The 20,696-nt window shown below is 32.2% G+C and overlaps 1 protein-coding gene across 1 annotated transcript; it reads right to left on the reverse strand.

The window, feature by feature from the left end:
- Positions 1-1,543: 1,543 nt before the first annotated feature.
- On the reverse strand, positions 1,544-18,042 carry LOC140446809 (cytochrome c1, heme protein, mitochondrial-like). Its single transcript, XM_072539401.1, has 5 exons — positions 17,964-18,042; positions 17,858-17,905; positions 9,638-9,783; positions 8,318-8,610; positions 1,544-2,107 (listed from the first exon to the last, which is right to left on the reverse strand). Exons 1-5 carry the CDS (start codon positions 18,027-18,029, stop codon positions 1,749-1,751), a joined length of 912 nt encoding a protein of 303 aa, XP_072395502.1. The 5' UTR covers positions 18,030-18,042; the 3' UTR covers positions 1,544-1,748.
- Between the last annotated feature and the right edge of the window lie 2,654 nt (positions 18,043-20,696).

Here is a 20,696-nt window from a genome sequence, read left to right on the forward strand (position 1 = left end):
TACTTCATATATTTTTTTCTTTTTAGAGGTAATTGTACTTCTTGATATCTTACACTACTGCAACATTTTTAGTGGTGTGATATTCTTAAGGGAAATACCTGAAAGTAAATGTTATGTTAATTTCTTTATTCAATACTTACAAGGCAAAATCTATACAATATATTAACCGTGTAGTGGCATTACTGCGCGAGAGACTTAGTAGACTGTTTTTTGATGTGAGTATCAAACAATTTATTGTAAGTACTAGAATGTTTCAGTATCTTCATTTATCTTTGTTAGATTTTAGCAATAGAAGATTATGAATACAGGCAAGCTCCTATTTCTAGTTTTTAGCACCAGCTGGTCTATGATACGGAGGCAACTAAACTTATAAAAAACTGTTATGTTAAAACTTACTCTAATAAGTTTGTACAATTAAAATCTCTTCGTTTGGTAACTGTGCATAATTGTGTTCTGCAACTAAAAAGTTTCATTAAATAGTAACCAATTGGAAAATTATTTATTGTTATCTTCCCAATACTTACTACAATGGGGTATCTCAAATGATTTAAAAATGTGTGTAGATTGTGCATCTCTACTTGTTGAAGAACTTTCAATTAAAACGAAAAGCTAATATAATAATTGATTATTATGATTGACTTCATGATTCACTTCAAGTAAAATAATTTTTATTAATTACATATCAGGGTTACTTACTTTCTGTTACATTTGCTTCCGCACACAATATTGAAATACTTCTGAGATGTAGATTAGAAGAGGAATATAAAATCAATCACCTATTTCTTTTCGGGAATTGCATTTTGGTACAAGCTATGACTCCATGTAGAAGCAAACTTATCTTCGAAGTGCCTGTGGCATATTCGTTTTGTTTTAAAAACTGTAGTGGAATTGTGGAATTCATCATATCTAAATTAGGATTTTTTATAACACTAAAGCCACTTCCTAAATCGTATAATGTCTTTATCAGGATTTGGAAAGGCATGTCTAATTGCTGACGAATTGGTACATTGTAGAATACAACATTTATTGTAAAAAACCATATTTAACTAATCATTATTAATCTGCAAAACACTATTTGAACGCCAGGAACATTTAAAACACAGACCACTGAGGTAGGTGATTTGTAATGTACAAACTAATTTGAGGTTAATGCTAACAATAATCCAGAGATATTAAACCAAGTTATGTTTGATTTCTTTGGAATAATAACTATCAAATCAAACAATTTAGACAAATAATAACCATCTGAAATCTGAATATATAGACACTAATCAATTGCTGACAATTGGCGATTGACAATTACAATTTTTAGTTTATTTCTTAGCCAAAATTGCAGAGTATAGACTATAGACAGAGTATAGCAACATCAAAAGATTTTTATCGGTACTACAAATGACATTTAATTTAGTTTGACCTTGAGCTACCTGCGTGAAACGTCTAGTTATTAGTGGTCTGTGGTATAGACAGGGAAAAAATTGTGTACGGAAAAACAAACATCGTTCTCTTAAAAAGTTTTTTTCGCCAAAATCGAAACATTTTTCGCTGTAAATACTTTATTTAAAGATACAAAACTATCTCGTAGACAAATTTGTCTTGTACATATTTTAAAACAATATAAATTATCTAGTAACAAAATAGGTAAAATAACAAATTAAAAATAAATACAATCAATAACATCATAAATATCACAACGTAAAAGTATATCAAAATTTAAATCCATTAGAATATCTATCAAAATTTACCACATCTCAACCTTTGGGTCTATACTGAAATTTTCTGGCTCTAAGGGTCATGAATCTGAATCTAAACAAAAACCACACCGTTACAATCAACACACTGCCCGCCGTTAAAACCTTAACCATCATTCTTTGTCTATGGTCAAACTCTGGCTCTCCCGCCCATTTTAGGAAAACGGTCACATCTTTTGCTAACTGGCTTGCATAGGCCGGTGTACCATCTGAATATTCAGCCGAATCATCAAATAGTGGTGGCCCCATTGCTGTGGCACCTCCTATGAAATATGGATTGTAGTACTGTCCATCCCTAAGCACTACTCCTGCTGGGGGGTCGTAGTAGCCAGTTAGAAGAGAAAACATGTAGTCTTCGGCTAAAATAAAAAAAAATAAATATAAAGCTTTAAATTTATTAAGAATATAACAGAATATTGATTCTTAAATATCTGCTGCCTGCAAAAGGAAATATGGCGCTTTATATCAGGTCAAAGAACGAAACGGGATGGAAGTAAAGAAACTAATAGACTTAAAACACGTAGAAAAGGATACATGCGTTGACTGTCTAAAAAAGCTCTATGCAGAAGAAAGAACAAATGACATAATACTTTTATTCAAAATATACTTAGAAAAAGCCTTGACTACATGAAAAAGAAAATGCGAAGGCATGGGAGTACCGGTACGGAACGAATACCTATATACGTTAAGCTTTGCAGACGATCAGGTAGTGATTGCACAAGACCAAGACGACCTCAGCTATATGATGAAGAAACTACAAGAAGAATATACCAAGATATTAACCTCGCGAAAACAGAGTACCTATCTACAAGTGAAGAAGACATAGAAGATCTACAGATTGATGACAACGTAACAATCAAAGGAAAGGATAAATTCAAATATCTGGGGTTTATAATCACGAAAAAGGCAACAACAGAGGAAGAAATTACACAAAGATTAGGACAAACAAGAACAGCAATCCGACAACTTAACTCAGTATGGTGGGATAGACACCTAAATATGAAGACAAAAACGCAGATTTATAAAACATTAGTGCGAAGTATCATGACATATGGGGCTGAAAATTGGATCATAAACAAGAAAAACAGCAGTAAGATAATAGCAACAGAGATGGAATGCCTGCGAAGATGCTGCAGAGTAACAAGAATGGATAGGAGAAGTAATGACGAAATAAAGCAAAGAACATCAATAGAAACAAACATACTAACATATATAGAACAAAAAAGATTAAAGTGGTATGGACATGTAAGAAGAACTAGCGACAGCAGATGTATAAAGAGAATAACCGAATGGAGCCCCATAGGAAGGAGGAAAAGAGGACGACCCCGAAAATCCTGGAGGAATGAAGTAGACGACGCCATGAGTAAGAGAGGCCTAAACGATGGAGAATGGAACAACAGAGAGAGATGGAAACGGTTGAGCGAGGGAAGGCAGTGAATACTGTAGAATCCCTAAATATATATATATATATATATATATATATATATATATATATATATATATATATATATATATATATATATAGTAAACTCTTAAATATTGGGGAAATCTGCAAGAAATACTCTAATGTGTATCAATTGTTTTGCCGAACGTTTTCGCCAAAGAGAATTAATTTGGCTTCTTCAGGGCTGAAAGAGAATAAATTATAATTAGCTACCATATATTATCTATTAAAACATTATTGATCTTACCGTAACTTAGAATTGTAGAGGTAGAATATTGAAAAACTTTGCTCGTAACATAGTGGTGTTTTTTGTTACTATGTGCAAAAAAAAGTTTTTTATAAGGATTGAAATGTATGGTAGCTTCGAACTTGACACGTAAAGGCTTACCCAAGGTTAATCGAAAAACCCAACGCAACTACATTTAAAAGAAGGTAATTCTTTGAATTGTCGGCAATAACTAAATTTTTGATTTTTAGATAGTTAAAAGTGAGGTTCTGTTTAAGCCAGAACGCAAGCGCTGACAACTTCAGTAGGTCGTATGAATCTTTATGTCGTTAAGGTTCATTGGTAAAAAACGAATGAATTTAAGTCCCAGTAAAGGGAAATATTATTTTGATTTTCTTTATTTAATTATATTATATTGTTCATGTATTATTGAATCTTATTGAGACGTATCTAAGAAAAGCAAGGGAATGTTATATATTTTTTGTTAATGAAAATTAATTATAAAGGTATGTTAGTTGTTAATGGATATATCAGTCAAGTTAGTTATCTGTGATATAGTATTGTTCTTGGTATCTGATTTAAGTAACAGGTGGTATATATCGCTTAGATTCTTGATGTCACTCTTAACATTAATGGAGAAATCGTTAAGGAATATATATATATATATATATATATATATATATATATATATATATATATATATATATATATATATTTATATATATATATATATATATATAATATACTTTTATTACACCAGACATTACCTCAAATAAAGAGTCGAATATAAATATACAAGAAGGTCGAAATATATTTGAAAAGTTGAGGAACAGACAAGCTACAAGTAAAGACGGCCAACTTAATTTTATTTAGGTAATTTTTGACGTTTCTTTAGTAAATTTATTTTGCCTGAAATCTCCTTCAAAGATTAAAATTATTGTTCAATATGTACCTTGGTTTTAAAGGTCAGCAAGTGCAATTGTTATCTTTTAAATGGGTATTGAATTTACCATTAGGTAAAGTAGAAAGCCGGCTATTGTTTGTTAATGGTTTTCGTTTGGAACTTTTATTCAGAGAAGTGCAGTTATGAATTGTGTGTGCGAGCCTTGAAAATTTAACCCAATTTAACAGGTATATTTTTAGATTTAAGACTAGATTTTACCCTTCCTTCCGATATTTTGTTATCCATTTTTATGCAATTATATCTCACGACAAACAAGGCGTGAGTCAAGACATGCTTGTCAAGTAATAGAATAATAGAAAAAATAGAATTGTCTATTTTTTTTGTGATTTTGTCGCTTTAAATTAAAGTTAAGTTAATATTCGTAAAAAAGTGATGCTTTACAACAGTTACTGAAGTGTCTCAAGAATAAATTCTCGTGTGTTCGTCGGAATTCTCAAGGATTCATTACACATCGTTCGTTTAATTTTTGTGTCATTGCACAATTCATCGCACGTTTATTTTAGTATTAAATTTTGCTCTCAATACCATAAAACATCGAAATCCTGCAATTTAAAGTAAATCATCGAACCATTCAATTAATCTATTCTTATATAAATGCCTTCTCGTGGCCCTAGTTCTGTGACGCTTGCCTCAGTATTTTACTATTAAGAAAAAGTAATACGATGCCAGTATAGAAGCTTCGCTTCTAAAAGAGTTGCCACGTAGATTAACGAATAGAGCGTCTGACTACATTCAAAGAAGAATTAGGAGCGTTTCGTTTTAATTTTATTAAAAACGAAAGAACAACTTGATGCTAATGATTTAAAAATGTTCATACCTAAATAATTTTCAAGAAATAAAATGAAAGGATTCTCCAATAAGCTACATTAAAAAAAAGGGAAACATTATCAAAATATCAATTATCTTCTTACCGATACCGAACCGATATAATATTTGCGAAATTTAACAATTTTGGTTAGGTTAGTTTTACCCGGCGCAAAGTATACCCAAAACACGTTGTTAGGATTACTTTGCTCTATAAGACTCTAGCAAAGTAACCCCGAAACACGTTTTTGGGTCTACTTTGCTCCGAGATAAAGTAACTCCAAAATATATGTAAATTTTCTTTAATTATTTATCAGCTTTTGAGTAAATTTTTATGGGTACTGATATTTTAAAATAAAAATATTCATGACCAAAATCAATATATTATACGTTTTGTTTCAGACATGCCCAGAAACTACAATAAAAGGCCTGGATAAAAAAGGTATGCAGACTACACTGCAGAGACATTGCAGGAGTGTTTAAATGCAATAAAAGCAGAAGAAATTTCACACCGAAAAGCAGAGAAAAAGTACAACATATCAAGAAGAACAATTTTAAATAAAGTTAAAGAAAGATACCTAAGGAAACCTGGAAAACAGCCCATATTTTCTTTACAAGAAGAAGATTTTGTTCAGTGTGTTGTTACATTGGGAGAGTTTGGCTTTCCTGTAGATACAACAGAATTCCGTCACATTGTTAAAGACATCCAGACATCCAGGTATATCCCGACGTTTCGCTGAGAATGTCAAGCGTACGAGAGCCGCAGTAAATGAGACAATGATAAGGAGCTACTTTGAAAATTTAATGACCGAAATATTAGAGGTGCCTTCAAGGAACATATGGAATTTTGACGAAACAAACCTTACGGATGATCCAGGAAAAAAGAGGGTACTCGTGAAGAAAGGTTGCAAGTATCCTGAATTAATTCGAAATGCATCGAAGACATCAATTTCCGTCATGTTTGCAGAAAATGCGGCTGGAGAACTGTTGCCTCCATATATTGTTTATCGAGCCAGCAAGATGTGGACCACGTGGACAAGAAATGGGCCAAAAGGATGTCGATATAAAGCTAGTTCTTCTGGGTGGTTTGATAGCAATATATTTACTGATTGGCTGGAGCTTCAAATGATACCTAGGCTAAGAAAATTAGAAGGAAAAAAAATCCTAATATGCGACAACCTTTCTTCTCATTTGACAGTTCATTTACTCAAATTATGTCGAGAAACCAAGTAAGCCTAATTTGTATACCCCCCAATAGCACACACTTAACTCAGGTTCTGGACGTGACTTTTTTTTCGCCCAGTTGAAATAGCCTGGAAAAAAGTGCCTAGACTGATGCCACTTGCGTCTCAGTTTTCTTTTTTCGGTTATCATTTCTCTGATTTCTTTCTGGTAGTTATTTCCTTTTATTCTTTCGACACTGTTCGTGCTGTTGTTCCAAGCAGCCTATTGTACATTTTTGTTGGGTAATTCTACTTCTGCCTCTTGTTGATCAACGCTTCTTAATGGAACTGAGAGGTTAATCTTCTCTTCAAGGTCTATCTGAAAATTTTACCAGTCAGTATTTTTGTTAGCAAGTCTAGGGGGGCTTTTTTTTGATAACAGTGTCACTGAGTGTGAGAATAATTGGAGAATGGTCCGAGTTCATATCCAATGCCTCTTCTATCTCTATGTAATTTGTTGAAATATTTCTGACTACAAAGAAGTCGATAAGGTCTGGGATTTTATTTGTGTCAGTAGGCCAGTATGTTGGCTTTCTCGTTGATATTGCGTCGCATTTTATATATTTCATCGCTTCTAAAAATTCTTTCCCTTTGGTGGTAGTCAGTTGTAACCCCAATGCGTATGTTTTGCATTGAAGTCTCCTTCAAGGATAAATCTATGTCATTGAGTGGCCAAAAAACTACATATTGATTTTTCTTGTTGGCATGGCTTGGCGGACTGTAAACCGCTGTGACGATTACCTCATAGTTTTTACATTTAATTTTACTGATGTAGCCTAAGTGAATACTAATGACTAATTAATATTACGATGAGTTTAATAATATACATAGTTCGACAAGTTATGCATCTCAACTCATATTCACGATCTTTACACTTTTATAAATCCTCTTATCACATATTTAATAGGCCTTTTTCTTATAAAATATAACTTACTTGGTTTTTTATTTTATAAATACCCATTTAATTGATCTGGTTTTGCAAAGTTGTAAACATTTGAAAAATTTATTCTGGCAAAATTTCTGAAAGCGTGATTTATAATAAATCGTAAGTTAATTTCTGAGTTGCACCGTGCAAGAATTATTGCTTTAGTTAAAGAAGGCCATTCACAGCGGTTCGTGGTAGAAATAGTGGGTGTTTCTCGGAGGATATCGAATAGGCTTATGGAGACAAATTTGATACAGAATAGAGCTCACTCTGGTAGAACCCGAGTTACCAATAAGTAATAGAATAGATATATCGAATTTCCATTCGGAGTAATTCTTCTATGTCTGGACTAGACCTCCAAAGAGACTTTACGTACACTACATGAGTCAAAGCATCGTTAGCTACAATAAGAGGAAGAATTTTAGAGTCAGCTTTGAGAAGTCATCCACCAATAAGAGTTCCTCAGCTACAACCTAGATATGTTTTGCACCACCTCCAGTATACTCAAGAATACGTAGAGCTCCCTCAACAGTTTAGGTGTTGCGAGCTTTTTTCAGACGAGAGCAAAATCTATTTAAATAGTGATAGGCGGCGAATTCCTATTTAGCGAGAAACAACAAGTGCTGCACAACTAGAATATGACCGTCCCATACTTTATTTCGCTGGTGGCAGTGTTTTGTTTTAAGCAAGTATTATGATAGGTGGACGCACGGACTTGCTGGTTATTGACGGGACTCTAATTGGCAAAGGTACATTACACGGATTTTAGAACCTCATGTAAAATTATGGCTGGGAGTAGTGAGTGAAAATGTTGTATTTATGATGATAACGACCGCCCACACAGAACTCAATCTAGAGACAGAAGATATCCGCCGATATATATCCAAGCTGCCAGCGATGTTTCCAGACATAAATCCCATTGAACATGTGTGGAATGTACTCTATATATAAGATACAGTATTAATTTATTGTTTGTCGCTTACCGTGTTTTCTACCAAGAATTACGTAAGTCAAATCGGCAGGATATGCTCCATTGTTAGCAGCTCGGGCAGCTTCTTCGTTGGGATATGGAGGGCGAAAGAAATCTGATAGTTTTCCCGGTCGTTCGTACATGTTTCCTTCTTCGTCAGGTCCATCTACTATCATCTGCTCTTGAGCTTCAGCTTTAGCTTCTGCTTCTGTATGAGTTACTCCTACTAGATGTCTGTAAGCCACATATCTTAAAGAATGACAAGATATGCATGCCTGTTTGTAGACCTCGTAACCCCTTCTGATACTATAATTTAAATAAATGTTAATTTCTTAATATGAAATTACAAAAGTATAGTTTCACTATAAAAATTATCATACTCAAATAACAACCAAAAATAAAATAAAGGGCAGCAAGGATCATCTTTCTAGCAAAAGTTTTTTTCACATAGTACGCCTATTGAACACATTGATCGTTTCTGTTCTCATCAAGAGATAGGGAGTGCGTAACTTTAACAAATCACATGATAAATTCATTCATACTTTGTTTCAAGTTGAGAAAATAACATTACGCTTATGGAGATCTTTGTTGCCAAAACTCTCAGGCACGTGTTGCTATTAGATTGTCGATATATCATTCATTCTAATCAGAGCCGTATTCAGCACTGTGTAGTTGTAGTTAATTAATTTCATCAATAAAAGGATATGTATAGTTGAATACAAAATATTGCATCATAAATACTTGTTTCTTTAATTTACAGATATAGGTACGTAATTATTATAGTTCTAATAAAAATAGTTAAATTTAACTATTATTTAACATGACATATTTATTAACGCTTTAGATAAGATTTAACTAAAAAAACAAATGCAGCTTTAATTTTATTTTTATGTAAGTAATAACAACAATTACATACATAAAAATTTTTCCTTGTATACAGGGTGAATCACCACTAACGGAATGGAAGATTACAGCGAAAGAGTAAAAAATTTTTAAAATTTTAAATTATTAGTTTGTAGGTTGATAAAACCTACATTTTAAAATTATTTTGAAATATAAAGGGCGTCGTTTATCTGCCATACCCTTTTTATTTTAAAGTAGATGGCTTTAAGGTGATATTCTCAATATTTTTGATAATCATTTGGTTTATTCAGTAACATGAAATCTACTTCAACTTAAGAGAAAAGAAAACTTTAAACTTTAAGAAAAATTATAGCAAGTACTGTGACACTAAAATTTTTTGTTACTAATCCCATAGTTAATCATAAAGAAAATATAAAATGCTTCTGAGTTTAGCTTTAACAAAAATTATATTACCTATGAGAATATATACCTTGCATGGTCCAATGCAGTAATTAGTCCCTGGTGGCCCCATTTATTTTTTGGCGGATACAATTCTAATATAGATGCTCTAACTGAACTGTTTAATGTACATAATAAAACACCTGTTCCTCCAATTAATAATCCAAGAGCACCAATCTAAAAATTAGTTAACATTATAACACCCATGGGACCAAAGATCTATTGTCTATAATCTATAATTTACAAACTTTTGTTTTTTTTTTGAAAAGTAATACGCATACAAACTTGTACATTTTTATCTTTGTTATAAACGCGGTTAACACAGTGGTCCTTAAAAGTAGCGAACAAAATTGTGACTAAGCATAAACTTTTTAAATGAGATGTGTCGCAAATATAGCAAACTTGAACAATGAGTCCCAACAAATCTCCCAACTACGTTCTAAGAGACATTCAAATTAACGAATAAAGAAGACTTAACTATAAAATACTGGTTTACCTTAAAATAGTGTTAAGTTATATTAAACGATGATTTGTAAAAAGTTTATGAAAGTTCTAGCCTCATTTTCAAAGACACCAATAAACGTACAGGTGTATGCCAAGGGTCAAATAATAGAACAGGTAAATTCCATAAAATATTTGGGAACAAATATAAATAGTCAGTGTAATCCAAAAAAAGAAATCCTGTCAAGAATCGAACAAGCAAGGAAAACATTCATGAGGATTAAAACATTTTTTACAAGATCAGACCTTAGTCTACAGCTTAGAATCCGAATGATCAGATGTTACGTTTTTTCTGTCTTACTGTATGGCTGTGAAAGTTGGACAATGGACTCTGAAGTAGAAAAAAGAATAGATGCCTTTGAGATGTATATATACAGACGAATGTTGAGGATTCCATGGGTACAAAGAGTTACTAATGTTGAGGTACTTCGTCGCATGTGTAAACAAAAAGAATTACTAAAAATAATCAAAGAGAGGAAAATGCAATACTTGGGTCATGTGCTGAGAGGCGAAAGATATGAATTACTTCAAGTTATACTGGAAGGAAAAGTACAGGGCAAAAGATCAGTAGGAAGACGCCAGAACTCGTGGCTGAAAGACCTGAGGAGATGGTTCGACCGCTCATCCGCAGAGATCTTTCGCGCAGCAGTTTCCAAAACTATAATTGCCATTTGGATCGCCAACCTTCGAAAGGAGACGGCGCAATGAGAAGAAGAAGAAGCCTCACTTAGATATTTTCTAGATCTTTTCGTGGTTTATTAAGTCAGAAACTGGAGGATATACATACAAAAAGCACTGGAAGGTATTAAAAGTATTATAACACCATAGCGAAACACATATAGGGTATGTTAAAAGAAGCGGGACGGTCGAATATTTCGCGAATGGAACATCGGATCGAATAACTGAAAAACACAACTTTAAAATCTTTAATGGAAACCCCTATTTTTAATGTAGACTTGGATTTCCCATAAAAAATAAGTAACTTTTATAAACAGATTTTTCGAATTGTTGATAGATGGCGTTATATTTGGAAAAAATGATTTAGAGCTCGAGAAATACACTTCAAAATAAAAAAATAAAAAACACATGTTTAAAAACTCTATCGAATAGCATTAAATACGACCACGCCCTCTTCCCACCCCTGGGGTCAGGACGGGATGCAACTTTAAAATATTAAATAAGAATCCCCATTTTTAAATGCAGATTCAAATTCTACAAAACATTATTTTATTTTATGTTTTATTAATTAGTTTGCAGATCTGTATATATGTTTCTGTAATTACAGCGCTATCTATCGCGAATCGAAAAATGTTTTAGATAAATCTTGTTTACTTTGTCAGGTAGAATCCTAATCTGCAATCAAAATGGGAGTTTCCATTTAAAATTTTAAAGTTGCCCATAGCCTCACACCTAGGGAGTGGGATGCGGGGTCATGTTTGGTGCCGTTCGATAGATTTTTAAAGTATATATTATGTGTTTTTTGGTTTTTTATTTGGAAGTGTATTTCTCGAGATAATAAACCCTTTCCATAATTTTTCTAGTGTATCACGATATACACAATAGCCAAACTTATATGGAATCATTATGTAAATCAAACCAATATTTATTTCTTTTGAAAAAACTTGCTGTTGTTGGGAAGAATAAAGATTCGGTATTTTATTGACTATTTGCTTTAGCTGTAAATTAAACGGAAATACTTCGATAAACTTTAGTTTTAAGTTCACAAATAAAAATATGCCTTATGTGGGGTTAACGTATATTCAAAAGTAAAAGAATATTGGTCTTGTGAAGCAAGTAATGTCTCAGAGGGACATAGTGGCAGTAGTAGGGCGTTATGTCAAAAACTTATGCTAGGTATCAAGAATTAGTTACACTTAGGAATAGACTAAGACAAAGTCGCCAAAACGTAACAATGGCTCGCCACGTTTATTTCATTTTCCAAGTAACTAGAAGAGACCCTACAGTTTATCCATAGCGCCAATGGCAACTTTTGGAAGCTGCAGGTAAGTATTTCAGTTAAAACGATAAGATAAAAAACTTCGTAACCAAGGACTATACAATAGTATACAGTTACGGGTTCCCGATTTTTCCAGGCAGGTCAAGATCGATCGCCTAAATTGGTGTCTTCAACCTTAAAGCTAAAACAATAAAAATTGGCAAAAACAGTAAAAATTTGCAGACGAAACCAGGATTTGTGAAAAATCAAGTGACCGACAAATTCGTGTACTTAGAGGACAAGGAAGATAAACAAAAATGAAAATTGTCACATCTGCTCTCACATATAAAAAAGTATGTCATGTTCTAAGGAGGAATTAGGATCAGTAAAAAACTACTTTAATTTTCAATAAAAATAACTTTAATAACTCGTAAGTAGGTTTAGTTAGTTCTAGAACTTGTAGATAGCAGAGGTGAAATGGGGGAATATTTAATTTTCATGCATAATAATAAACTTCCACATGCCAGCAGAGTGACTACAGACTTCCTTGTAGCAGAAGATACCACTGTTATGGAGTGGCCTGCTTGCTCACCCGACTCTAATCCTAAACAACAAATGTGGGATATGCTTAAAAGAAGAATTGGAGCTCACTGGTTAAATCCACAAACCACTGCACATCTAGTACATACTGCTCTTGAAGAATGGAACAACCTATCACAACCAAATATTGACAATTTGTTTAGGAGTTTGCCGACGAGAATTTAAGCTTACATATTGGGCTAGGGGTGGTTACACTGACTACCAAATAAAACATAAATAAATAAAAACAATTTAGACGTTTCACATTGAAAATTTTTGTGTTATTGACTTTAAAGCAAGTAGTTTTAATTTATTATTTTAGGGGTTTACTATTTTCTATTTTAAATTTTTATGTACTGTTTATATACAGGGTGGTGAATCGTCAAACGGGCCATAGAAAATTTAATGGGAAATTCTAAATTGTTGAATTTCTGCTTTCCTAAATATTTTATATCAAAAGTCAACAAAAACTATATGTAGAGGACTGAAATATGTATCGAAAACAAATGTTAAAATTGTTCTACGAATAAAATGTATATCAAAATTTTGGAAGAATATAATACATTTTTTATGTCATCACTTAAAGTCAGGCCAGACGCGGCATAAGAATGTGTATGACATGTTTCGTTTGGTCATATTTATGGTTCTGATATTTGACAATATTTATTTAGATGGGAATAAGCCACAATTAAAGGTTAAAGTACGTTTATTGACGTTTCAATTTCCACTTCGGAAATCGTTCTCAAAATACAAACATTAGTGATATTTGTATTTGAATTTCAAATATTTGAATTGCCAAAATTCTAATTTTGTGATTTATTGTTTAAAAAATAATATAGTAGATTAAAAAATGTATTTAGTTGAAGAGAAAGTAGCAATAATAAAAATGTTTTATTTAGGCAATAGTGCGCGAATTGTCAGTTCTTTATTTAGCGTAAGATATCCCAATAGACCAATTCCAAGTCATTCAACAATTCAAAGGATTTTACAAAATTTTAATAAAACTCGGGACGTGATTTCTAATTGTACCTGTACAAACAATATTGCTGAGGTACCAATAAATTTAGAAAATCAAAATGAAATAAATGTATTAACAGCAGTTGTAGAAAATCCTAGAATAAGTTCTCGGATCATTGCAGACTAGTTTAATATTCATAATTCCACGGCCTTAAAAATTTTAAAAAGGAATAAATTATGTTCATATAAATTTCAATGTCATCAAGAACTAAGAGAATGAGCTGCTGAGCGACGAGCGAAATTTTGTTATGAAATTTTAGAGGGGGCTAATGTAGATAGACAATTTTTAAAAAACATTTTGTTTAGTGACAAAAAAATGTTTCTAGACTTGCTACAAGAAAAGATTTTACCCAGACTTGCAGAAATAGCTTCACGTAAATTTGGTTTCAAATTTTTTTAAAAAATGTCAGATGTCAGCTGTTTTAAAAAAAAGCTTTAATAATTGTTTCGTTGGACCTGACTGTAATATTAAGTGGTCCCCGAAATCGGGAGATCTAGCTCCAAACAATTATTTTATCTGGGGGCATCTAAAATCAAAAATATATTCTGACCAAAAGTTTACAGATATTGAAGCATTAAAAATGCGAATTATTGAAAAGCGTACAAAAATAACGCCGTCACGCATTCTGACTAATGTTAGACGAGAATTTTACAATCGAGTGGGATACTGCTTAGTACAAAATGGCTTATTGTTTGAACATTATAGTTTTACGTTTAGAAATTATCATAAATTATATTTAGGAAGGATCACAGTAAAACTATATTGAAATTTTTTGAATTGTATAACCTGGAATTGAATTGGAGTGTATTATGATATCTTGTGTTAAATAAAGATCCGGCAGTGCTCGCACTATTACCTGAATACAACATTATTGCGATTTTTTGTGAACTGAGTACATTTCATCAATTTAATTGCTTTGTAAACAATATAATTTATTGTTTACAAAGTACTATTTATTATTCACTAGTAGTACTGTTTGTGAAAATTTACGTAGTTTAGTATTTGTGTATAATTTAATCATAAAATAAAAATATTGACAATTCAAATATTGTCAAATATCAGAATCATCAATATGACCAAACGCAACATATGATACACATTCTTGTACCTCGTGTGGCCTGACTTTAAGGGATGGCCTGAAAAATGTATTATAGTATTTTTACAAAATTTTGGAATAAATTTAATTCGTAGAATAATTTTAACATTTGTTTTAAATACAAATTTCAGTCCTCTACAAATAGTTTTTTATGCCTTTTGATGTAAAATAATTAGGGAAGCAGGAATTCAACAATTTAGAATTTCCCATTGAGTTTCCTATGGCCCGTTTGGCGATTCACCACCCGGTATTGTTTATGTATTGTTCCAGTGCCAATTGCATCTTACACCCTGCTTTAAGTAGCTAGTGCTAGTGTCGATGCACACTAGCCCAGGTGAACCGACGGCTTTACGTGCCCTTCGAAGCACGGTGAACGGCTCGTATCATTTTTAGAAATGAAAATGTCGTTGTTGGTGCCGAGATTCGAACTCGTGCGCTCTGGCTAACAAAGCCAGTATCTTGCCGCTAAGCTACATCCGTCCACGATGATTCAATTGCTTTAAAATAAATATTTTTTGAGTTTTTTTAAATATTTTTTTATTTGTTCGTATATTGGTTTTTTAAATTCACTTAAAATATTAAGAAACATTAGATGATTTCATATAAGTTTGGTTGTGTATACCTTTTTTCCGATTTTAACGCCATCTATCAACAATTCTAAAAAACTATTTAATTCTGAATAAAAAATGAGGGTTCTCGTTTAAGATTGGCCTCCTTCTTTAAGGGGGTGTAGCCAGGGGGTCTGAAATCTTAAACATGTGATTTTCCGTTTATCTATCTAATGTTTATTTAGCGAAATATTCGACCATCTCGCTTATTTTAACACATCCTATATATAAACGCAATCACTTTAGTAAAGTGTTTGTTGGTAAACATCATCTTGAAATTTGTTCACCCACGAATTTAAATAAATTACAAAAAAACTTAAAGGAGTTCCGTCAATGGTTAGGGAGCAGATAAATACTCTTTTGTCATACAGTGTTATTACAAATATGGAAAGATCAGACAAAAGATGTTATGTGTTTTATAGATTGCGAAAAAGCTCACCATTCTTTGCCCACTTCCAAGTTACGGTTATTTATCTCCCTGTCTCATCCCATTGCCAGCTTCAATAGAGTCAGTTAGTTCTTCTTCTACATTTACTTTTATTGTGATATTTTTTGGTGGATATTTTCACGGCGGTGGTAAATGTCTAACAACTTTATTTTTCGAAGATGATCAGGTAGTCGTAGCGAATAATGAGAAAGACATGCACTACATGTTTAGAAAACTAAAGAAAAAATATGAAAAATGGGACCTCAATATGAATATGTCAAAGACAGAGTATCTTAAAATAGAAGATGATGAAGAAGATAAAGGGCTAGAAATTAGAAACACAAAAACGTGCAATGAATATAAATGTCTCAGATCTATAATATCTAAAGAAGGAACTACCAAAAGAGACATCGAAAACAGAACGCAGCAGGGAAAAAAAGCGGTAAATATGCTAAACTCTCTACTATGGTCTAAAGATATTAGATTAGAAACAAAATTGACAATCTATCGAACCTTGGTAGAGACTATTATGACTTATGGGACAGAAGTTTGGCGGATGACGAAAAAAGATAGAAAAAGAATAGAAATAGTAGAAATGGATTTTCTAAGGAGAGCGTGTGGTGTATCCAAAAAAGATCATATCAGGAATGGAGATATCAGAAGGTGGACAAATACTGTATATTTCAGTGTAGACAGAATTGCAACGAGACAACTAGTGTGGTATGGGCTTGTGAAGCGAATGAATGAAGATAGATGGCCAAAGAAAGCTTTAAATTACATACCACAACAAAGAACAAGAAGGGGAAGGCCTTCAGTTGTCTGGGAAGAAAATTTACGGCACACAATGAGATATAGAGCCATTAAAGAAGACGAATGGATAACAGAAAACGATGGCGGTCGAAATGCGAGAAGCGGCAGAGGCTGTAGGAACCTCGCTTAAATCTCCTAATATTATTTTGGTGTCATGACTATTAGCTTTTGTATATAATTGATTTAGGAAATCCAAAAATTAGATAAATTGTCTTATTTACCCGTTATGCTTACGATACTCATTTTAGAATTAATTGGTTGGACTCTGATTGCAGTTTTTCATTTACTACAAAGCCAAACATTTTTTAATTTTGGATTTTGTGACTAAATCACAACGCTAATGACTTCTCCATTTTTTCCAGACCGTATCATATTTCCTAAATGAGTACTACATATATATATATATATATATATATATATATATATATATATATATATATATATATATATATATATATATATATATATATATATATATATACTCATAATCTGAGTTCAAAGAAGATTAAAAGATATTTTAAGAACTGATGATGAACTTTTATAGATGATAAGGCTAGGTTTCATGTAACGCCTTGTGACGGGAGTTTTCGTTAATACCGATACTTGTATGTTGTTTTTGATATACTAGCTGATCTGTTATGCTTTGAGCCGAACTTTATAGAGATAATTAAAGAGATCTAAAAAATCTTGTAGTCATCCACAATATTATCGAGGTTTAAAAAGTTTTGGATAAACATGTGGTTCCTGCTACATATGGTATTGATCAATATTGGGTTTTATATTCTACGTAGAAGCTCAACGTAGGAGCTATCATTTACCTTGTTCGAGAATTTTTTCTCAGAAATCATAGAAACAAAACTATTGAGATATAAAAAATATAAAATCTCAACGAAAAGTAATAATACTACAATATAGTACGAACTACATCATAAGAGACATATCTAACATATTAAAAGAGGGAAGAATTTTCTAGGCTTTAAGAATTTCACTAACGTTAACAAACAAACACTAAAATATAAGTTATAAGAAGGTTTAAAACGGTTAAGCATTCAAATAATTTAAACGATAAATAAAAAATTGTGGCAATAAAATATGCATAACGGGATTAAGGAGAGTTTTCCACAAAAGTCATATATCACAAATTTGTATACAGATCCAATTACAAATTACTCCTTCAAGGAAGGAATCTACAAATTCTATGTATTTTTATAATAGCGCTTCCAGTAAAAAAAATGATATTTACAAAAAATTAGCATTAATAATGGGTAGATCTTACCGCTTTCTTTCTCCAATTCTTTGATTTGTTTGAAGAATAGGTATGTAACTGCAATCAAAGATTTTTAATTATTTTATGACATTAAAACTAAATTTGAAACTTTTACCTTCCTAATAAAACAAGTATTGAATGGACTTATACGTAAAATATAAATTTTGTGTAGATGTGCCATAATTGAAAAACAGATTGTCAATGTCAAAACGACATTTTCAGTTGAATAGAATAAATAAAAGAGAAGAAAATAATTCAAAGTAGGAATTATAGTATCACGTTAGGATTGTGATATCTACTGGTTATTCGACCTCATCATCATCATTCTGGCTTTACAACCCTGAGTGGGTCCGAACTTCCACAAGAATTTCTCTTCTGTCGTCCATAACCATCGCCTTCGTGCTCCACCAAGCACGTATTCCTATTTGTCATGTCTTTATCAATATTATCAAGGAACCTTGTTCTGGGTCTTTCTATTCTTCTCTGACCAATGGGTCTATCAAGAAGCGTTTTCTAGCTGGGTCATTTTGTTCCATCTGCATTACAGGCAATATTAACCTCAGACGTCCCACTTTAATATGTTTAACGATATCTGGTTCCTAATATATTCTATAAATTTCAAAGTTGTATCGCCTCCACACTCCAATGTCATTCACTGCTCCATAGATTCGAATTAGTAATTAGATTCCTAACATGTTTTTATTACTTTTTGTTAAAGTCCAGGTATCTTAACCAGATGTTAACTCTGAACCATATGGACGTATTATTGCTTTGTAGAGTTCTATTTTTGTATTTCTCGATATAATTGTGGATTTAAGGAGAAGATTAAGCCCAACATAGTATCTGTAGACCGTTTATCTCTGCGGTAGTATTATTTTCAGTGTTAAGAAGCGCTCCCTGGTATACATATTCGTTCACTGCTTCGATGATGTCGTTTTCTATAATAAGTTATCCAATCTCAAATACTCAGAAGTATTAATGTTTTTGTCTAGTTTTCCTTAGTTGCCTGGAGTAATTATTGCATTAAACCAGAATTATGCAGTAAAATGCGATTATCTCGAAAACTGTTGTGTTTTGAACTTATTAACAAGTATACCTTTTTTGTTAAAATAATGTATCCTTTAATATTTTTTAACATAAATAGAGCTAACTTAAAGAGCAAAAAAGTTAAATGTAAATTTATGTCTTGTCCAAAAACATTTACAAACGTAAAAGTTATATATATATATATATATATATATATATATATATATAATGGCTATACACCCCAGTGTGGGGTTAAACGGCAAATGCTTTCTAGATCCTATTTCTTAAGTGGATCAGTCTTTTTTGTTTATCTTATCTTCTTGACAATATCTCTCCATTTTTTCCTGTCTCTAGTTCTTCTTCTCCATTCTCTGACTCCTGCCCTTTCGAGGTCTTCTTCAACTTCTTGCAGCCACTTTGATCTCGGTCTTCCCCTTCTTTTTTTCTCCTGGATTCCATTCTATCATTGCGTATGTCACTGCCTCATCGCCTGCTCGCCAAATGTGACCTAACCATCTAACTCTGCATTGCTTTATTTTAGTTACGATGTCTTCCTTAAGTTCTTCCTTAATTTCTACTTTTGTTCTGCTTCTATATTCATTTTGCGCTGTTCTGATTGGTCCTAGTATGGTTCTCATAATCTTTCTCTCTGCTATTCTTAAGTCTTCTTCATCTTTTTTAACCACCGTCATTGTTTCTCCTGCATATAATAATATTGGCCTAATTATGGTGTTATAAATGCTCATCTTACTTTTTTTAGTCAGTGTTTTGCTTTTAAGTAATCTTTTGTTTGCAAAATAAGCTTTATTCGCTGCTAATATTTTTTCTTTTATTTCGGATTTCCTTTCTCCGGATTTACTTATTGTAACTCCTAGGTATTTGAAGTATTCTACTTCTTCAAACTCAGAACTTCCTATTTTGATTTTTTCTTTCATTGGTTTTTTCCCTAATCTTAATATTTTTGTCTTTTCTTGATTTAATCTTAGCCCCATTACATCCCCTTTGTCTCTTATTTTTTCTAGCATTTCTTTCATTATTTTTCTGTTTTTTACAATAATAGCAATATCGTCTGCATATGCAATTATTTGACCACCTCATGTTCTGAGATTTCCTTTATTTATATTTCGTAGTACATATTCTAATGCTAGATTAAATAGCGTTGTTGATAAGGCATCTCCATGTTTCATCCCTTTATTTATAATGAATTCCTCTGTCTCTCCTCTTTGTGTCTTTATGCTTATTTTTGTAGTTCTCATTGTCATTTCTATTAATTTTCTGAGTTTATGAAGAATTTTTAATTTTTTAAGTGCTATTATTAATCCGTTTCTTTTAATTGAATTAAATGCTTGTTTGAAGTATATGAATAACATTTCCAATTCTAATTTATACTCGTTTGCTTTTTCCATTATTTGTTTTGTTGTGTGTATTGCATCTATTGTAGATGTTCCTTCTGTAAATCCACATTGGTACTGTCCTACTGTCTTCTTTGTGATCTTTGATAACCTCTTTTTTATTATTAATGTCATTATTTTATATGTTGTATTTAGTAACGTTATTCCTCTATAATTTTCACAGATTTTTTGGTCTCCCTTTTTATGTACTGTTATGATCTGCCCTACCTCCCAGTCCCCTGGCATTTTCTCTTCTTTCCATATATTTTTCAATAGTGCCAGTATTTTACCTCTTAGTTCCCTTCCCCCGTATTTTATTAGTTCCATATTAATTCCATCTTTACCAGGGGCTTTTCCATTTTTGCTTCTCTGTATTACTTCATCCAACTCCTCTAATGTTGGTTCTTTTGAAATTTTTGAAGTCTACTTCA

The sequence above is a fragment of the Diabrotica undecimpunctata genome, chromosome 7 (assembly GCF_040954645.1).
Source record: "Diabrotica undecimpunctata isolate CICGRU chromosome 7, icDiaUnde3, whole genome shotgun sequence".
NCBI lineage: Eukaryota > Metazoa > Arthropoda > Insecta > Coleoptera > Chrysomelidae > Diabrotica > Diabrotica undecimpunctata.

Coding starts and splice junctions, on each gene's coding strand:
- LOC140446809 (XM_072539401.1), bottom strand. CDS start 18,029: ATGGCACATCTACACAAAATTTATATTTTACGTATAAGTCCATTCAAT. Junction 8,611..9,637: donor ACTGCATTGGACCATGCAAG/GTATATATTCTC, acceptor TTTAAATTATAG/TATCAGAAGGGGTTACGAGG. Junction 2,108..8,317: donor AATTCTTGGTAGAAAACACG/GTAAGCGACAAA, acceptor TTTTTATTTTAG/CCGAAGACTACATGTTTTCT.